General features: G+C 41.3%; 2 protein-coding genes across 2 annotated transcripts; both read right to left on the bottom strand.

Annotated features, from left to right (window-relative positions):
* Nucleotides 1-2991: 2991 nt before the first annotated feature.
* On the bottom strand, nt 2992-4557 carry LOC9630586 (spore wall maturation protein DIT1). The gene has a single exon (XM_002975584.2). The coding sequence runs from the start codon at nt 4555-4557 to the stop codon at nt 2992-2994; it is 1566 nt and encodes a 521-aa protein (XP_002975630.2).
* Nucleotides 4558-16951: 12394 nt separating this feature from the next.
* Nucleotides 16952-18517, bottom strand: LOC9630585 (spore wall maturation protein DIT1). The gene has a single exon (XM_002975583.2). It carries the CDS (start codon nt 18515-18517, stop codon nt 16952-16954), a length of 1566 nt encoding a protein of 521 aa, XP_002975629.2.
* Between the last annotated feature and the right edge of the window lie 1591 nt (nt 18518-20108).

The following is a 20108-nucleotide window of genomic DNA, read 5'->3' as shown; positions in this document are numbered from 1 at the left end:
GTTGTAATGTAAGATTGATATATGTAATGGGATGGCATTGATCAGGTATACTCAAGCTTTTTTGTATCAACACACCTCTAAAATCGATATTAGAAACATCCATACATAAAGTGGTGTAATGAGGATACACCAAAACTAAAAAAGTTATCAACAACTCTTTGAGATCCTTAAATGCCTGATCCATAGACCAAATGAAAGATAATGTTAACAACTTCAACAATGCTCACAATAGTGCAATATGATTAAAAAGATGATCAATGAAATGGCTAAGATATTGCCACATCATTCACATATTTTAGAGTAGGGAACTTGAGAATAACTATAAATTTGTTAGAATCAACTTGCAAACTTTCATGAGAAATATAATACCCAAAATAAATAGTGTTCTTGGACCTAAATATGCTCTTTGATTGTTTTAACTTTAAATAACTTCCCTCGGCCAATCATTGCAACACCTTATGAACATCATAAATGTGTTCCTCCTACATCCCTTCCAAGTGAATCAAGACATCATTGATGAAGTCAGCAATCATTTTCGGTATATCACAAAAAAATTTGTTCATCATCCATTAAAAAGTCGATGGAACATTGTTAAAACCAAACGACATCACCAAGAATTCGTACAAACCAAATAATGTACAAAAAATAGTCTTGGAAATATCTTCTTCAACCATCAACACTTACTAATACCTAGAGGCAAAATCTAACTTAGTGAATCAACTTCCCCCCAGACGATCTAGGACATTAGTAGTGTAAGTAAGAAGGTACACATTCGGGATCAAAACTTCATTTTATGAACGATAGTTAATGTAGAAATGAATACTCTTATTAAACTTTGTTACAAGATGATGTTCACACACCCAAATACTCTACAACTTTTAAATAACACCCTTTTCCAACATCTCCTTGAGATCTTTTTTAGTGATCAATAATAAATAGGACTTTTGATTGAATAAGCATCCTTAATTAAAATAGGATAACATATTGCAATCTTAGCCCTAGATGATAAGCTAAATTCAAAGAGATCAGCATACTCCTTCATGAGCTAATCAACTATTGCAACACAAAAATTATCAAAGGGATTTAAAAAGGGAATAGAAGAATGTTTGTGAGTTATGCTTGGATACATGTTCTACAGCCAAGAAAAAGAATCATGGTACAACTCAGACCACTCGCTCGCCAAAATTCAAACAACGGCATATCAGATAACGTCATGCCACTGCCAATGGCATTCTTTTTCTTGGCCATACAGCACATATCTCCTCTATGCAACAGTGAAGCACTGGTATGATAGAGGCAATGGTGTCAAAGCATGGGTCTACAGTACATATCTCACTCTGATAGTTTGCACTGGAACTCCTACCATGGTAAGCCTTACCATGTACACTTGAACTATGTAAGTCAACAAGGGAAGCAAGCTCCATAAAAAGAAGAGAATTTGATGTGAATCCAAACTTGCCATAGAAAGTCAGGCCGTGCTGAGCTCCTCATCCAGAGTTTCTGAGGCAGCACACAGTATGAGACCATGTAAGCCTTGCAAGGATCCATGCCTCACAAGTGTAGCCTCCCAGTGTGTGTCCAGGCCACTGACATTCCTATACTGCATAGCAGAAGGACAAAAGTTTTTCTCCAACAGCATTGAGAGTGTTGTCTGTGACATGACGTCGAGCATACTGGGGTCCCCAGTCCTCAATGCAAACGAGGCCACTCCTCATGTCCCTGGGAAGCCCCACTTGACTTTTGATTCCACATTGAGTGCTTCACATACCTGGCATCTTGATGACACAAAATGTCTGCTATTTCCATGGAAATCCAGTCATGGGTGTTTAGCACAGCCATACGTTACAACCCCCAGGTGTGTATGCTTTCAAGGTATATTCATAGTAATTTAATATAAGCCACACAAACAAAACCATGTGAATGTTTATGAATAAAATTGTTAATCATGAGGAGGTACATGATGTACGGCCAAGAAAAAGAATGAACAGGTCAGCCATTGGCAGCGGCATGACTTTACCTAGTATGCAGTCGTTCGAATTTTGGCTAGCGAGTGGTCTGAGTCGTACAACGATGGAGCTGAATGCAAGGGTGAAGCACTGGTATGATGGAGGCAATGGTGGCAAAGCACGGGCCTACAGTACATATCTCGCTCTGATAGTTTGCGCTGGAACTCCTTTACCATGGTAATGTATACTTGAACTATGTAAGTCAACAAAGAAGAAAACAAATACCAGGGAAGCAAGCTCCATAAAAAGAAGAGAATCTGATGTGAATCCAAACTTGCCATAGAAAGTCAGGCCATCTAATTCTGACAAGAACCATAGTTACATTTTATATATCAGACGGTTGAGACTTTGCATAAAGAAAACAGGTAGCTTCTTGCTGCTTTCCTGCTCTTAAAACACGTGTTTAACGCAAAACAAGTAGCAAACATTCTTTGACCACAAATTCCACTTGACTATAGATGACGTATGACATTGTCCTGCAAAAACCTTTGTTTCAAAAAGAAGGCTTGTCAAACACATCCTAAAGTTCTCAAGTTGCCAAAGACCACGTCTCGTCCTTTTGGAGACAGGATGGCCTACGCTGGAGCGAAGCATGTAACGTGTTGTGCAGCTTGAGCCGCTTACAAAATTGGACTGAAATATACACAGCGTAAAACTTAGGCGGTGAATAGTGTCAGTATTGAGGAATTTTCAATCCAGGGCTTCTTCTTCACAACATTGATCCAGAGAAGGAGCGGAAGTAAAAGATTGTCAAAGTTAGTAGTGACCCCTATACTGCTGTAATGGTATTCATATATTTGTAGTAACAGAGGAAGCACTATACAGTCAACAATATGTTCTCTATTTCTTCTGTTTGTACGGTTCATTTTTAGAATTCCAGATGGAGACAAAGAAGTGAGAGAGAAAATGGTATTTACTCTTTTTAAAATTTACAAAAAAATGGGCCTGAGGGAATTTACCCAGAATCAAAACCGTCTATCACATATTAGCAGACACTGACCTGCCTGTAGTGGCTGGGTCTGCCGTCTGGATATGTCACCAGCGTCATTCTGTAGCCTTGACGCTTGAGAACCAACTGTTGACTCAACTCGAGCTGCTCACAGGCCATTTCTGTGGCCTGCATACTCGAACCTCGGATGACTTTGGAGTGCAGCAGCATGAACTTGCCATCTGCCAGCTCCACCACCGCGTTGTGCCATGGTGTTGGGATGTGGAAGTTCTTCTCCTCGGAAGAACGCTGCGCTGCCACTAGAGAGGAATGGATGATGTTGATGCCATACTTGGGACCTCTGTTTGGATGCGGGTGGATGGAAATGCGCAGCTGCAAAGGGAAGAGCCACTCCACCATGGCCGAGTATGCACGGTTCCTGAGGATCATGAGGAAGGCAACCTGGCTGCACAGCTTCTTCTTGGCCGACTTTGACGGGAGATTCTTGCAGCTCTTGTGTTCGTACAAGTCCTCGAGCATGAACCTGGAGAAGCCACGATATAGATTGCGTGTCTCCGGGTCCTCCTTGATCTCCTTGGTGACGGTTGACTCGTCACATCCAAACAAGCACATGAGAGCTCGCCTGGCATTCTCTGCATTGGCGGTGAGCTCAGTCGCAACGGGATGCTCCACGGTGGTGTTGGAGATAAGCTTTGCAATGTCTTTGTCACTGTGGTTGTCCAGCAGAAACTCATCCAGGCGAAAGAAATTGACAAGGCCGGGATACAGATTGTGTGCCATCTCCCAAAACATCTCGCCGTAAGAATCCACAGCAGCGTCGTCCGAGCCGACGAGATCAGAGAAGACATGGCCATCCGAGGCGACGTTGTAGTGCACGCCTGGAGCATACACGGCCTTGATGAGATCCGCAACAATCTTCATGGAATGGATGGCCAGCTCCTCGGCCTTGTCCGGGCACTTTCCCAGAGTCTTGTCGGGATTGCACGACTTGACTGGAAATGCGGGCAAGACGAACTCGAGTGGAATGTTTCTTGCGACGTGGTACCTCACCTTGTCCGCAAACCTCTGCTTGCCCCCACTTGTGAACCACTGGTCGTGCTTTGGGAAGTGGATGTAATTCTTCTCGATGATGTCCACAACTTGGGAGGTGATGTCGTCCACCTCTTGAGGTGTGTGCGAGCTGGAGGGCTCCAGAAGGCAATCTCTGGTCATGACGCCGTTGTCCAGCAGCAGAGAGGCCAGATAGCTCATGCTCTCGCCGTCCTCCTCCTGGAGATTGGGATCCTGGATGAAAACCACGCCCTCGAACCCGTTCCCAATGTATCTCTCGTAGACGGTGGCTGTCCACTCCTGGTCAGCTGCTGCTCCAAGCATGGAAATGGTGTACTTGTTCATCTCTGGAGCAACTGAGCGTGTGGCCTGCTTAGCAGCCTCTAAATCTTCCGCCTTGTCACTCGCGACCATGGAGGAGAACAAGAAATCACACTTTGCTGCTAGTACTGGGACATGCCTGGACGCAGATTGTGAGACGAAGCCAATCTCACCACTCTCTCTGTGGATGTACAGGAATGCAATCTTGTCCTTTGGATATGAACTTGCCATGGGTGTTATGAAGAAAAAGAGAAAATCTCAAATTTCAGGCTAGAGGATGGAAGATTGCAGACTGGGATCGATGAATTGTCTGGGTTTCCCTGGTTGGGCTTTTATACCAGGAAGCCGCCCGCCTTCCCGGTACCTACGCGCTTGACTGGAAAATTCTCAAACGTGGGCTGGGAAAATAGAACGCGATTGACAAAGTCACACAACTGACCATGAAGCTTCACACGCAGTTTCTTGTTTGTTTCTTTTGACAACGTTTGATTCTTTTCACAACCATGTAGAACAAGGAACTTTTTGTGTACAAATGCTAGTCTCTAGAGAATGGTGTCCCAAAGAATCTCTATATTTCCTTTCTTGCCTTCGCATGAATGCCTCTAGTATGATACAGCAATCGTTTGTTGCATCTTCAAACTGGAGCAGCTGCTGCCTTGCCTTTAAAATTGATCAAAGGATTTGTATTTTCCCACACTGCAGCATCCTTGTAGCCAACACATAGAGCTCATCTAATACTGCATCTCCAGCCGGCAGTTTAAAAGCTGCAAGAACTTAGGTATGTACCTTTTAACTTCTTATTATTTGGAGAGGCTCGGTTGTTGGGATTACAGTCCGGGCTGATACCCACTGTGTCTTGCAGACCGAGGTGCTTGGCAGAAAAGGCACATACTCTTACCCGTGTAAAAGCAAAACGAAAGCTTCAAAAGCCAAAACTAAAATCTTAGTGAGTGACACAAAAGAACTGTTGTTTCAGCAGCTGAAGGGGGCATGAAGAGCATGAACCTGCCGTCGATGCACAGTCTGTTGTTAAAGACGGTAACAGATTGTGGTGCTAGATAACTAAAAACCAGTCAAGCTCCCATCTGAACGGAATGCAAGAGCAAACTGCTCTGAAACACAATGTAAGCAATGTGTTCATCAGATCTTCCTTGGAGTCAAACTGGTCAACAGGCAGGCCTCTTGGCACTCAAAAAAGCGTTGCATGATTGCAACTGCAGAGAGACAGATGCTAACTATTTCATCTAGAATTTTTGTACTAGAGAATGGTCTAATCCTTGGAGGTTTAATTACTTTGATGCATTGCCCACTAATATTCTTTATATTCTGGCAATCATACACTTCCCAATGAAGATAGCAATCATCTTTTGGTGCTCAAATCATTATATTATTGCAACACTGTCCATTGGAGATATGTGGGAAACTCACGTAAATGCTGAATATCATCCCAAAAATCAACCACACACATGTAGATTGGAGCATTTTCCTAAACATTTTGAAATGCATATTTGAACATGTCAATGATTATGATGATGTATTTTAACAATTGGTTTGTCTTCATCAAGGACTATCTAAGTTAATGATGCAATTTAGCATTTATTTTTGAGCTTCTTGCTTTATGTAGAGCCAAATAATACTCTTTGCTTGGCACAATGTTATAGTGCATCATTTCTTCTTCTCTTTCTATGGGAAATGGTTCTATTTTAATAGTGATGCTATTACTTCCCGAGTTTATAGACAAAGGCAAGGATATAGTCATGGTCATGATGTCTGCTGCTAGGCATTATAAGTGATTAATTTTTCCATTCTACTTTAATCATTTAACCACACCTTTAACTATTTGGAGGAGTCTCACTCACAACCTCCATAAGTCTTATTTAGGACTTGGGGATATGCTAGCCTCGTGAATAGTATATATGGCATTTAACCTTTGCACTTGGTTTAAGTAGTATATATTTCTGATCTCATAACTAACACCCAAAGGTACTATTGATATATCCACTTATTATACTAAGGCCATACCCATTCACCTTTATCATATCAGTAATCCAAGATCACCTACATCACAATCTTATCTCTCAAAGATTAAGCCATTCATCCATGAATGGTCATCCTTTGACCACACTTTAGCACCCTTAGGATGCTCAGAAACATGTGAAACACCCTTCCCCAATATCCCTTCTTTTGTCCCTACCAAGTGCTTTTTCATCCAGGGCTATGCTCATCAACCCCATCAGTATGTCAAGGATCAAAAGCCTAACCACTAAATCCCACTGTCCTTTGGGACTTCCTCACCATGTGATCGTGTCTTTAGTCACTATTGCTCCTCTTCCTTTCTATAGTCTTTGACTTTAAGACAACATTTCGAAACACCGCAACCTTACACAAGCTTCATAGGTACTCTCCCCACCTTTCGCCCTTAGGTGCCTAACCATGTGGCTAGAGTGAGGTTTTAATAAGCCACACTAGGTATCTAAATAGGTAATGCCACTCAAACCTGGATTGAGAGTATTGACCATTTGATCTCCCAAGGGAGCTAAAGCCGGTTTTTGAACATTTCACCAAATTACCCTGCTTGTCTATTTGTATTCACTCAAGCTTTAGTGGATATATCATCACCCAACACATGGGTATAACCTTCCTTGGTCACACTAACCTTTCCTAGCTAAACTAGTTCTATTAAAATCCTCCCCTTACTATACTTTTGGAGCTCACCAAACCCCCTAGGGTTTAGGAGATGAATGCTTTGGGCTTTCACCCTCGGACTCGAACTTGGACTTAGACTCAGACTTGGTCTTGGTTTCGGTTTCGATTTCGGTTTTGATCTCGATCTCAGTCTCAATCTCAATCTCGATCTCGGTCTCGGCCTCGGTCTCTTTCTTAGTCTCGGTCTCAATCTCTTTCTCAGCCTCAACCTTAGACTCTCTCTCAAGTCCATCTCAGACTCGACCTCGAACTCCATCTCGGTTCCATCTTAGGTCCATCTTGGATCCATCTTAGGTCCATCTTAGACTCCATCTCAAGTCCCTTTTAGGTCCATATTAGACTCCATCTCAGGTCCATATCAAACTCCATCTTGGGTCTATCTCAAACTTCTTCTCAGACTCCATCTTGGACTTCATCTCAAACTCCGTCTCGGGTCCATTTTAGACTACATTTTAACACTTCCATGTGTCATGTATTGGTCCTTTTGTATCCCTTTCCTAGAGACTCACTTACTGCTTGCTTCATGCTTGTTTCTCGAGCACTTCATTGGTATTTCCACTCCCACTTTCGACTGTCCAAGTCAGAGCTTTTAGTCCCAAATGTGTTATGCTCGTGGCTTCTGCTTTGGCCACTACCATATGGCACCCTTTCAGCTCCACTTTGGGGATTAGGGATTTGTGACACTTTGGGGCTTAGGGATTTGTGTCTCATAAACATGTGATGAAATTGGTCATGTTAGCATTTTTCGGATTAGCAACCTTTATTTTCTGGGTGGAAACCCTGGCGTTAACAACAACCTGTTGGTGCTGCTGCAGTGGAAGGTCAGGACACCAAGATGTTTTTGAGAAACAAGGAGTCGTACAAGTAGTAGAGGGTCCTTGTGTGAATAAATCTGTGACCCTTCCATTTTTTTTTCGAGAGTATTATCAAGGGGTTTATTTGGCACAAGCTCATCCAGTATTTACTTTCCAAGCTCATTTTTATAATAAGATGTCTCATATTATTCTATCTATATTAGTTAATATAAGCTTGAGTTTATCTTCTATTGCTTAGTTTATGGTCACATGTTGCTATCTACATTTATGTCATGTGGCAGAGTTAGTTTTCATTCTTTATGACAACAGTTGTACATATGCATGTCCATGGAATAAGGTAGACTTAGTTATGCGTGTGGGAGATCTCGAGCTTAAACTGTAGTTGTTGCGGGTGCTGCTGAGTCAAGTTTTTGCCCTCATCCTTTATATGGATTGGTTACAGCACAATCATGTCAAATGTGACTTTATTACTTTTCCCATTGTCTTATACTTCCTTATATTTTTTGTATTCCTCTCATTTCTGTTCTTTTTTGTCCTTTTGCCTTTATCACTTTTGTCGCTTCATTATTTCCTCTTATGTTTCTATTTTGTTCCTTTATTCCCTCTTTAGATCCCTTCAATGATTTTTGTGTTGTAGTGGTTGACCGACTCATGAAGGAGTATGCTAATCTCTTTGAATTTGATTTGTCGTCTGGGGCTAAGATTGCAACACATCATTTTATTCCATTGGAGATGTTTGTCCAATCATAATTCCTACTTATCATTGATCACCAATCAAATCAAAATTTTATATATAAATTCTCGGACTCCATCTCGGATTCCATTTTGGGTCCATCTCAGACTCCATCTCAGACTCCATCTCGGGTCTATCTCGAACTCCATCTTGGGTCCACCTCGGACTCCACCTCGGACTCCATCTCGGACTCCACCTTAGACTCCACCTCGGACTCCATCTCAGACACTTCCACGTGTCATGTTTTGGTCCTCTTGTGTCCCCTTTTCTAGAGACTCACTCATGGCTCGCCTCGTGCTTGTTCCTCGAGCACTTTGTTGGGAGTTCCACTCCAACTCTCAACCTTTTCAAGTCAGAGCTTTTAGTCCAAACGTGTTATGCTCATTTAGCTTTCGCTTCGGCCACTACCACGTTGTGCCCTTTCAGCTCCACTTTGGGGCCTAGGGATTTTGTGTCTCACAACTAGTTATCTTGGGTACTGTATTTCTCATGAAGGTTTGCAAGTTGATCTTGAAAAATTTGTAGTTATTCTTAAGTTCCTTACTCTAAAGTGTGTGAATGATGTGCAACACTTTTTAGGCAAGATGCAATATCTTAGTTGTTTCATTGATCATTTTTTTTATTATACAAAACCGTTGTGAGTATTGTTGAACTTGTCAACATCATCTTTCATTTGGTCCATAGACTATGAGCAGGATATGGTGGAGTGCCCAAAACGATGGGCTTACTTAAGAGGAAGTATCACTAGCTAAATATGGCTAAAGATATCTAGGATTATGTAAAGACATGTCTAATATGTCAGTAGGTCAAAGCCGTGACTAAGGCTAGTGAGAGCTTATTACAAAGCCTCATAATTCTAGATCGTTTATGAAATATCTTATAATGGACTTCATCACAGGACTCCCCTCAAATGAGAGGTTTGATGCAATATTCGTAGTGATGGATTGATTTTTGAAAATGGCATACCCATCACAACAGAAGTGGATGTAGAAAGTGTGGTGAAGTTGTTCTTTAAACAAGTGGTTCAAGTGCAAAGAAGGCCAAAAGAGATTATCTCAAATCTAGATAAGATCTTCACTAGTAGGTTCTAAAGAACTCTCCTAAAACAATATCGCACCAAGTTGAAATTTAGCATAGTTTATCATCCACAGACAGGTAATGGGTATTAAATCAAGTTTGATGGCACTAACACTTTTTGATAGATGAAAAAATAGAAAGTGTAAATAGGTAGCTGGAGGATTATTTGCGATGGTATGTCTTTGGAAACCAAATTGATTGGGTAAGTCATTTGGGACTTGCAAAAATGTGTTATAATAGCTCACCACATTCGAGTATTGGGGTGAGTCCATGAGAAGTCATCAATGGGCGAGTTATTGAAGGTCCTGTGAAATTCAATATGGCTGAGTATCATGGAGAGTTACCTGTAGTGGAGGCGTTCACAGCAGAAAGACTCAACATTTAGAATTTAGTGAGGGATTCCTTAGAACGGACTCAGCAAATGTAAATTAAATATGTGAATCAAAAGCACCTAGATGTAGAGTTTTAACCTAGGGATAAAGTGTGGCTAAATACCAAGAACCTAAGGTTATCAAGTGGGATTAGGTAGAAGTTGACCCAAAGGTAAAATGCATGCATTTTTGGAAATGAACTGATCTTGAGTTCTTTAAACAGGTTCGTGGGGTCTTATGATATTGAGGCTCGAATTGGTAAGGCAGCTTATCGCCTTCGACTTCCTCGGGAGATGGGGAAGATGCACCTTGTGTTCCACATGAACTTACTCAAGCTGTACTTTAAGGATCCATTTCGCAAGGACCAAATAAAACCTTTCGCTGAGGTTATCTAAGGGAAAAAGGAATACGAAGTTGAAGGCATCCTCAATGCACGTAAGAGCAAGTAATAAGGACGCAAGGTGAGGGAGTTCTATGTGAAGTGGAAAGAATTTCCACATTGCGAAGTAACATAGGAACCGGAGGAAAACCTAGTGAATGCACAAGATTTAGTGGAGGAATTTTTGCAAGGTAGAATTCTATGTACTTATGCAAAATTCAATTAAAGAATCTATTTGAGAAATTGAGCAATGTGATATGTTGGGACCCAAAGGCACGCTGAAGGTAAGCTAATGAGCATGGGTTAGCTAGGTCAACCAAAAGTAGGGAACTATGCTCGACTCCCCACAGAGATGTCGAATCTGTAGACATATTTTATGGAAGTTGGGTTCAAGTCCCAACCCTCTAGTAAAGCAAGGTTGGGTTCAAGTCCTAACCCCGTACTAGGGCGTGCTGAAGTGAGGCGTATAAGGACATCTATACTTTGTTGTCATGGGCTCTTGGCTAGGGACGCTAACTTAGGCACACTGTTAAGTGGGGGGATGCCCCCGGAGACATGGTCAACAAGTCATAGGATAAAAATGAGAAGTTTGATGTGGGCATCGAACTTCTTCTATGGGTAGTGGAGTTATAAGGAACCAAATCTTCAATGTGTTATAGGCTAAAGGATCCCTGAAATCATGACCAAAATAATAAAGAGTTTATCGGATGAGACTGAGTCTAAGACCGACTCTGATACTGAGTTTGAGACCGAGTCCAAGATCGAGTCTGAAACTGAGTTCGAGATCGAGTCTGAAACAGAGTCCAAGTTAGAGGTTGAGTCCGAGATCGGGTCCGAGACCGAGTTCAAATAATAATACAATTCATGGGGTGAAAAGCCAAATCATGTGTTTCCCTGGGGGGGGTGCTATAGGGGGTTCCAAAAGTATAATAGGGATAGTGAGGTCTAAGAAATAGTCTTGAAAGAACTTTCCAATAGTGCTTCTAAAATGACTTGAGGTTGAGGTTGGGGCTGAGGGGCCTTGGGTGGGAGTGAGCATGGACTTGGGTGGTACTGGAGAGGCCACCCAAAGAAGTGCTCAGGAACAACTCCCACTCTCAAAAGGGAAAATGACTATGATGCTCTCGGCTCATAGAGTACCTTGTGGCTCATTAGTCCTTACCCTTTTTAGGGGCTTGGGCCTGGAAGTGGGGGAGTAAGGGTACCCATATCAGGCTATTAAACCATAGTGTTTTCCCCCGATGTCCCAAAGTAAGTGTTGCATCCAAGGCTTAGGATTTAAAAGGTCTTATAATTAAGTCTTGTTGTACTAAGGGATGGAGGCTTGGTGTGTTTGGCTGCTTATGTTTGCAGGGAATGTAGCTAAACCTTAAGTCCAATCTAACCTAGGGAGGGGGATTGGGAGAGAATTTAGAAATCCATGGATGGATGGCTAACTCTTCGTTATTTGTATAATGAATTGTTGAAACCAAATAGGACCAAGTAGGAGCTACTACAATAAGCAGGAACCTTGGCAAGGGAACTTAACTAAGGCAAAGGCTGTGGTGGTCGAATAAACAAGATAAGCTAATAAATTAGAAAAGAAAAATTTGTGGCTTACAATTTGGTATTAGAACAGGTCTCGAGTTTAACTCTATTGATTGCTTAGAGGAATCACACCATATGTTGACATCTGGCAGGTCCAATTTGCCTCCGACTGAGCTTGACTTGAGCGGTAGGGTGTTAAGAGAGTGGGGCTCTCGGGAGAGCTACGGCTCTTAGCTTTTATTCACAAGGGCGTTAACTTGCAGGGAAGTGTGATGGATTATAAGTAACTAAAGAGAATGACTTGAGAGACAATTCATGAGGTTCAAATATAAAGGGAAAGGGCCCATGAATAAGAATGCACTCCCTTTTTCAATTGGTTAAAGGTCTTGAGATACTTGGGTTAAATGTCTTTGGGTTTAAATAATACTGGGTTGGGTGACCTCTTAGGAAGTCTAAATTCAGGAGTTTGCATAGGTGTTTTGTAGACTCTACTCAGACCAATGGAAGAATGTTCATCAAATACTGATCTTAAAACCTAATATCAATACTCAAACTAGTGGAAGAATGCTCATCAAATACTGATCTTAAAACCTAATATCAATACTCAAACTAGTGGAAGAATGCTCATCAAATACTGATCTTAAAACCTAATATCAATAATTTATAGCAATTGCAAAGGTAAAGTCAACTCTATTAGTAGTATTGAATCATGACTATATAGGAGTTTATATAGTAAAACACCAATAGAACTTTGCACATTTGTAACATATATATACCAAAGAAATGCCAAATAACTATTTTAATCCGAATATTGAAAATTCACGTACTTCACAATCATCCCTTTAAAGGTCCAAATAAATTATTCTAATAAACCATTTAACTATAGATAATAAGCATTCATGAAAGTTTGGTGTATTTTTAACCAAGACATTAAAATATGAAATACCTAATCCATAAGTGCAAGACCATAATCTAGAGAACTTGGAACACCAAAGTCTAGCCTAGCCCAAGCCTCCATCATTGTGTCCCACAAGATCCACATCTAAGCTATAGTAGAGATCTCTAAAAGAATCCACTTTGGATAGTAAAGTTGGAACACCATTAGCAAAAGCATCAACTTTTACCTAGTGAGTTAGGTAGTCAGAAGTAATAATGACATACTTATTGCCAACAATTGACTATAAAAAAGGCTCTATCAAGTTAAATGCCACCAACTTAAATGGACAAGAAACTACAATTGATTATAATTGTTCTTCTGTAGCATGAAGGGTAATATTATGAGTTTAGCACCAAATACAACTACGTTTATACAAGATAATATCATATCACATCTTCAGCTAATAGAAAAATCTGTGCATCTTCTCAATCACACGATGATGTTCCATATGCCTATTTAGAATAGGAGAATTATGGTAGGCATGGAGAAAGTATGGAATAATAATTGAAAGCACCACTAGCCATAAATAATCATCAAGATCCGTCCCTACAAAATAAAAAAGGTAGTTTTTAAGACAATATTGAGAATGTAAATAAACATGGCAAGTCATTAGCAAGTGATGTAAGATTCTCAAACCTATTGTGAAGCCTTCAGATCCATAGCTCAATCTTTTGAGCCTCACAAACCTTGTCAAAAGAAGGTAAATCTAGCTCTGCACCTTGTGGACACTAAACATCAATTATAACAATCGCCAACAACATTGAATCCTTATCCAAAAAATCTATAAATGCTGAAATAACAAGCTTGTAAAAAATATAAGAAGAGAGTGAAAAAGGAAGAAGAGTTCGAGAAAGGGCATTAGCATCAGTTATAAAACTCCTTAAGCAATGAATAACATCAAAATTATATATTTAAAACTTCAATGCCCACCAAACAGTATGATTAGTCAAGTTCTTCCACTTCAATAATGAAGTAATTGCTACATGATCAACTTGTAATAATGTTTGAGAACCAGATATGTATGAAGTTTCTCAAAACCCTAAATTACTGTTAAACACTCCTTTATTGTGGATTAATTCACCTCTATTGGTTGTAATGTAAGATTGATATATGTAATGGGATGGTATTGATCAGGTATACTCAAGCTTTTTTGTATCAACACACCTCTAAAATCGATATTAGAAACATCCATACATAAAGTGGTGTAATGAGGATACACCAAAACTAAAAAAGTTATCAACAACTCTTTGAGATCCCTAAATGCCTGATCCATAGACCAAATGAAAGATAATGTTAACAACTTCAACAATGCTCACAATAGTGCAATATGATTAAAAAGATGATCAATGAAATGGCTAAGATATTGCCACATCATTCACATATTTTAGAGTAGGGAACTTGAGAATAACTATAAATTTGTTAGAATCAACTTGCAAACTTTCATGAGAAATATAATACCCAAAATAAATAGTGTTCTTGGACCTAAATATGCTCTTTGATTGTTTTAACTTTAAATAACTTCCCTCGGCCAATCATTGCAACACCTTATGAACATCATAAATGTGTTCCTCCTACATCCCTTCCAAGTGAATCAAGACATCATTGATGAAGTCAGCAATCATTTTCGGTATATCACAAAAAAATTTGTTCATCATCCATTAAAAAGTCGATGGAACATTGTTAAAACCAAACGACATCACCAAGAATTCGTACAAACCAAATAATGTACAAAAAATAGTCTTGGAAATATCTTCTTCAACCATCAACACTTACTAATACCTAGAGGCAAAATCTAACTTAGTGAATCAACTTCCCCCCAGACGATCTAGGACATTAGTAGTGTAAGTAAGAAGGTACACATTCGGGATCAAAACTTCATTTTATGAACGATAGTTAATGTAGAAATGAATACTCTTATTAAACTTTGTTACAAGATGATGTTCACACACCCAAATACTCTACAACTTTTAAATAACACCCTTTTCCAACATCTCCTTGAGATCTTTTTTAGTGATCAATAATAAATAGGACTTTTGATTGAATAAGCATCCTTAATTAAAATAGGATAACATATTGCAATCTTAGCCCTAGATGATAAGCTAAATTCAAAGAGATCAGCATACTCCTTCATGAGCTAATCAACTATTGCAACACAAAAATTATCAAAGGGATTTAAAAAGGGAATAGAAGAATGTTTGTGAGTTATGCTTGGATACATGTTCTACAGCCAAGAAAAAGAATCATGGTACAACTCAGACCACTCGCTCGCCAAAATTCAAACAACGGCATATCAGATAACGTCATGCCACTGCCAATGGCATTCTTTTTCTTGGCCATACAGCACATATCTCCTCTATGCAACAGTGAAGCACTGGTATGATAGAGGCAATGGTGTCAAAGCATGGGTCTACAGTACATATCTCACTCTGATAGTTTGCACTGGAACTCCTACCATGGTAAGCCTTACCATGTACACTTGAACTATGTAAGTCAACAAGGGAAGCAAGCTCCATAAAAAGAAGAGAATTTGATGTGAATCCAAACTTGCCATAGAAAGTCAGGCCGTGCTGAGCTCCTCATCCAGAGTTTCTGAGGCAGCACACAGTATGAGACCATGTAAGCCTTGCAAGGATCCATGCCTCACAAGTGTAGCCTCCCAGTGTGTGTCCAGGCCACTGACATTCCTATACTGCATAGCAGAAGGACAAAAGTTTTTCTCCAACAGCATTGAGAGTGTTGTCTGTGACATGACGTCGAGCATACTGGGGTCCCCAGTCCTCAATGCAAACGAGGCCACTCCTCATGTCCCTGGGAAGCCCCACTTGACTTTTGATTCCACATTGAGTGCTTCACATACCTGGCATCTTGATGACACAAAATGTCTGCTATTTCCATGGAAATCCAGTCATGGGTGTTTAGCACAGCCATACGTTACAACCCCCAGGTGTGTATGCTTTCAAGGTATATTCATAGTAATTTAATATAAGCCACACAAACAAAACCATGTGAATGTTTATGAATAAAATTGTTAATCATGAGGAGGTACATGATGTACGGCCAAGAAAAAGAATGAACAGGTCAGCCATTGGCAGCGGCATGACTTTACCTAGTATGCAGTCGTTCGAATTTTGGCTAGCGAGTGGTCTGAGTCGTACAACGATGGAGCTGAATGCAAGGGTGAAGCACTGGTATGATGGAGGCAATGGTGGCAAAGCACGGGCCTACAGTACATATCTCGCTCTGATAGTTTGCGCTGGAACTCCTTTACCATGGTAATGTATACTTGAACTATGTAAGTCAACAAAGAAGAAAACAAATACCAGGGAAGCAAGCTCCATAAAAAGAAGAGAATCTGATGTGAATCCAAACTTGCCATAGAAAGTCAGGCCATCTAATTCTGACAAGAACCATAGTTACATTTTATATATCAGACGGTTGAGACTTTGCATAAAGAAAACAGGTAGCTTCTTGCTGCTTTCCTGCTCTTAAAACACGTGTTTAACGCAAAACAAGTAGCAAACATTCTTTGACCACAAATTCCACTTGACTATAGATGACGTATGACATTGTCCTGCAAAAACCTTTGTTTCAAAAAGAAGGCTTGTCAAACACATCCTAAAGTTCTCAAGTTGCCAAAGACCACGTCTCGTCCTTTTGGAGACAGGATGGCCTACGCTGGAGCGAAGCATGTAACGTGTTGTGCAGCTTGAGCCGCTTACAAAATTGGACTGAAATATACACAGCGTAAAACTTAGGCGGTGAATAGTGTCAGTATTGAGGAATTTTCAATCCAGGGCTTCTTCTTCACAACATTGATCCAGAGAAGGAGCGGAAGTAAAAGATTGTCAAAGTTAGTAGTGACCCCTATACTGCTGTAATGGTATTCATATATTTGTAGTAACAGAGGAAGCACTATACAGTCAACAATATGTTCTCTATTTCTTCTGTTTGTACGGTTCATTTTTAGAATTCCAGATGGAGACAAAGAAGTGAGAGAGAAAATGGTATTTACTCTTTTTAAAATTTACAAAAAAATGGGCCTGAGGGAATTTACCCAGAATCAAAACCGTCTATCACATATTAGCAGACACTGACCTGCCTGTAGTGGCTGGGTCTGCCGTCTGGATATGTCACCAGCGTCATTCTGTAGCCTTGACGCTTGAGAACCAACTGTTGACTCAACTCGAGCTGCTCACAGGCCATTTCTGTGGCCTGCATACTCGAACCTCGGATGACTTTGGAGTGCAGCAGCATGAACTTGCCATCTGCCAGCTCCACCACCGCGTTGTGCCATGGTGTTGGGATGTGGAAGTTCTTCTCCTCGGAAGAACGCTGCGCTGCCACTAGAGAGGAATGGATGATGTTGATGCCATACTTGGGACCTCTGTTTGGATGCGGGTGGATGGAAATGCGCAGCTGCAAAGGGAAGAGCCACTCCACCATGGCCGAGTATGCACGGTTCCTGAGGATCATGAGGAAGGCAACCTGGCTGCACAGCTTCTTCTTGGCCGACTTTGACGGGAGATTCTTGCAGCTCTTGTGTTCGTACAAGTCCTCGAGCATGAACCTGGAGAAGCCACGATATAGATTGCGTGTCTCCGGGTCCTCCTTGATCTCCTTGGTGACGGTTGACTCGTCACATCCAAACAAGCACATGAGAGCTCGCCTGGCATTCTCTGCATTGGCGGTGAGCTCAGTCGCAACGGGATGCTCCACGGTGGTGTTGGAGATAAGCTTTGCAATGTCTTTGTCACTGTGGTTGTCCAGCAGAAACTCATCCAGGCGAAAGAAATTGACAAGGCCGGGATACAGATTGTGTGCCATCTCCCAAAACATCTCGCCGTAAGAATCCACAGCAGCGTCGTCCGAGCCGACGAGATCAGAGAAGACATGGCCATCCGAGGCGACGTTGTAGTGCACGCCTGGAGCATACACGGCCTTGATGAGATCCGCAACAATCTTCATGGAATGGATGGCCAGCTCCTCGGCCTTGTCCGGGCACTTTCCCAGAGTCTTGTCGGGATTGCACGACTTGACTGGAAATGCGGGCAAGACGAACTCGAGTGGAATGTTTCTTGCGACGTGGTACCTCACCTTGTCCGCAAACCTCTGCTTGCCCCCACTTGTGAACCACTGGTCGTGCTTTGGGAAGTGGATGTAATTCTTCTCGATGATGTCCACAACTTGGGAGGTGATGTCGTCCACCTCTTGAGGTGTGTGCGAGCTGGAGGGCTCCAGAAGGCAATCTCTGGTCATGACGCCGTTGTCCAGCAGCAGAGAGGCCAGATAGCTCATGCTCTCGCCGTCCTCCTCCTGGAGATTGGGATCCTGGATGAAAACCACGCCCTCGAACCCGTTCCCAATGTATCTCTCGTAGACGGTGGCTGTCCACTCCTGGTCAGCTGCTGCTCCAAGCATGGAAATGGTGTACTTGTTCATCTCTGGAGCAACTGAGCGTGTGGCCTGCTTAGCCGCCTCTAAATCTTCCGCCTTGTCACTCGCGACCATGGAGGAGAACAAGAAATCACACTTTGCTGCTAGTACTGGGACATGCCTGGACGCAGATTGTGAGACGAAGCCAATCTCACCACTCTCTCTGTGGATGTACAGGAATGCAATCTTGTCCTTTGGATATGAACTTGCCATGGGTGTTATGAAGAAAAAGAGAAAATCTCAAATTTCAGGCTAGAGGATGGAAGATTGCAGACTGGGATCGATGAATTGTCTGGGTTTCCCTGGTTGGGCTTTTATACCAGGAAGCCGCCCGCCTTCCCGGTACCTACGCGCTTGACTGGAAAATTCTCAAACGTGGGCTGGGAAAATAGAACGCGATTGACAAAGTCACACAACTGACCATGAAGCTTCACACGTAGTTTCTTGTTTGTTTCTTTTGACAACGTTTGATTCTTTTCACAACCATGTAGAACAAGGAACTTTTTGTGTACAAATGCTAGTCTCTAGAGAATGGTGTCCCAAAGAATCTCTATATTTCCTTTCTTGCCTTCGCATGAATGCCTCTAGTATGATACAGCAATCGTTTGTTGCATCTTCAAACTGGAGCAGCTGCTGCCTTGCCTTTAAAATTGATCAAAGGATTTGTATTTTCCCACACTGCAGCATCCTTGTAGCCAACAAATAGAGCTCATCTAATACTGCATCTCCAGCCGGCAGTTTAAAAGCTGCAAGAACTTAGGTATGTACCTTTTAACTTCTTATTATTTGGAGAGGCTCGGTTGTCGGGATTACAGTCCGGGCTGATACCCACTGTGTCTTGCAGACCGAGGTGCTTGGCAGAAAAGGCACATACTCTTACCCGTGTAAAAGCAAAACGAAAGCTTCAAAAGCCAAAACTAAAATCTTAGTGAGTGACACAAAAGAACTGTTGTTTCAGCAGCTGAAGGGGGCATGAAGAGCGTGAACCTGCCGTCGATGCACAGTCTGTTGTTAAAGACGGTAACAGATTGTGGTGCTAGATAACTAAAAACCAGTCAAGCTCCCATCTGAACGGAATGCAAGAGCAAACTGCTCTGAAACACAATGTAAGCAATGTGTTCATCAGATCTTCCTTGGAGTCAAACTGGTCAACAGGCAGGCCTCTTGGCACTCAAAAAAGCGTTGCATGATTGCAACTGCAGAGAGACAGATGCTAACTATTTCATCTAAAATTTTTGTACTAGAGAATGGTCTAATCCTTGGAGGTTTAATTACTTTGATGCATTGCCCACTAATATTCTTTATATTCTGGCAATCATACACTTCCCAATGAAGATAGCAATCATCTTTTGGTGCTCAAATCATTATATTATTGCAACACTGTCCATTGGAGATATGTGGGAAACTCACGTAAATGCTGAATATCATCCCAAAAATCAACAACACACATGTAGATTGGAGCATTTTCCTAAACATTTTGAAATGCATATTTGAACATGTCGATGATTATGATGATGTATTTTAACAATTGGTTTGTCTTCATCAAGGACCATCTAAGTTAATGATGCAATTTAGCATTTATTTTCGAGCTTCTTGCTTTATGTAGAGCCAAATAATACTCTTTGCTTGGCACAATGTTATAGTGCATCACTTCTTCTTCTCTTTCTATGGGAAATGGTTCTATTTTAATAGTGATGCTATTACTTCCCGAGTTTATAGACAAAGGCAAGGATATGGTCATGGTCATGATGTCTGCTGCTAGGCATTATAAGTGATTAATTTTTCCATTCTACTTTAATCATTT

Source organism: Selaginella moellendorffii, unplaced genomic scaffold (assembly GCF_000143415.4).
Source record: "Selaginella moellendorffii unplaced genomic scaffold, v1.0 SELMOscaffold_28, whole genome shotgun sequence".
Lineage (NCBI taxonomy): Eukaryota > Viridiplantae > Streptophyta > Lycopodiopsida > Selaginellales > Selaginellaceae > Selaginella > Selaginella moellendorffii.
This window is presented reverse-complemented; position numbering and strand designations above follow the sequence as displayed.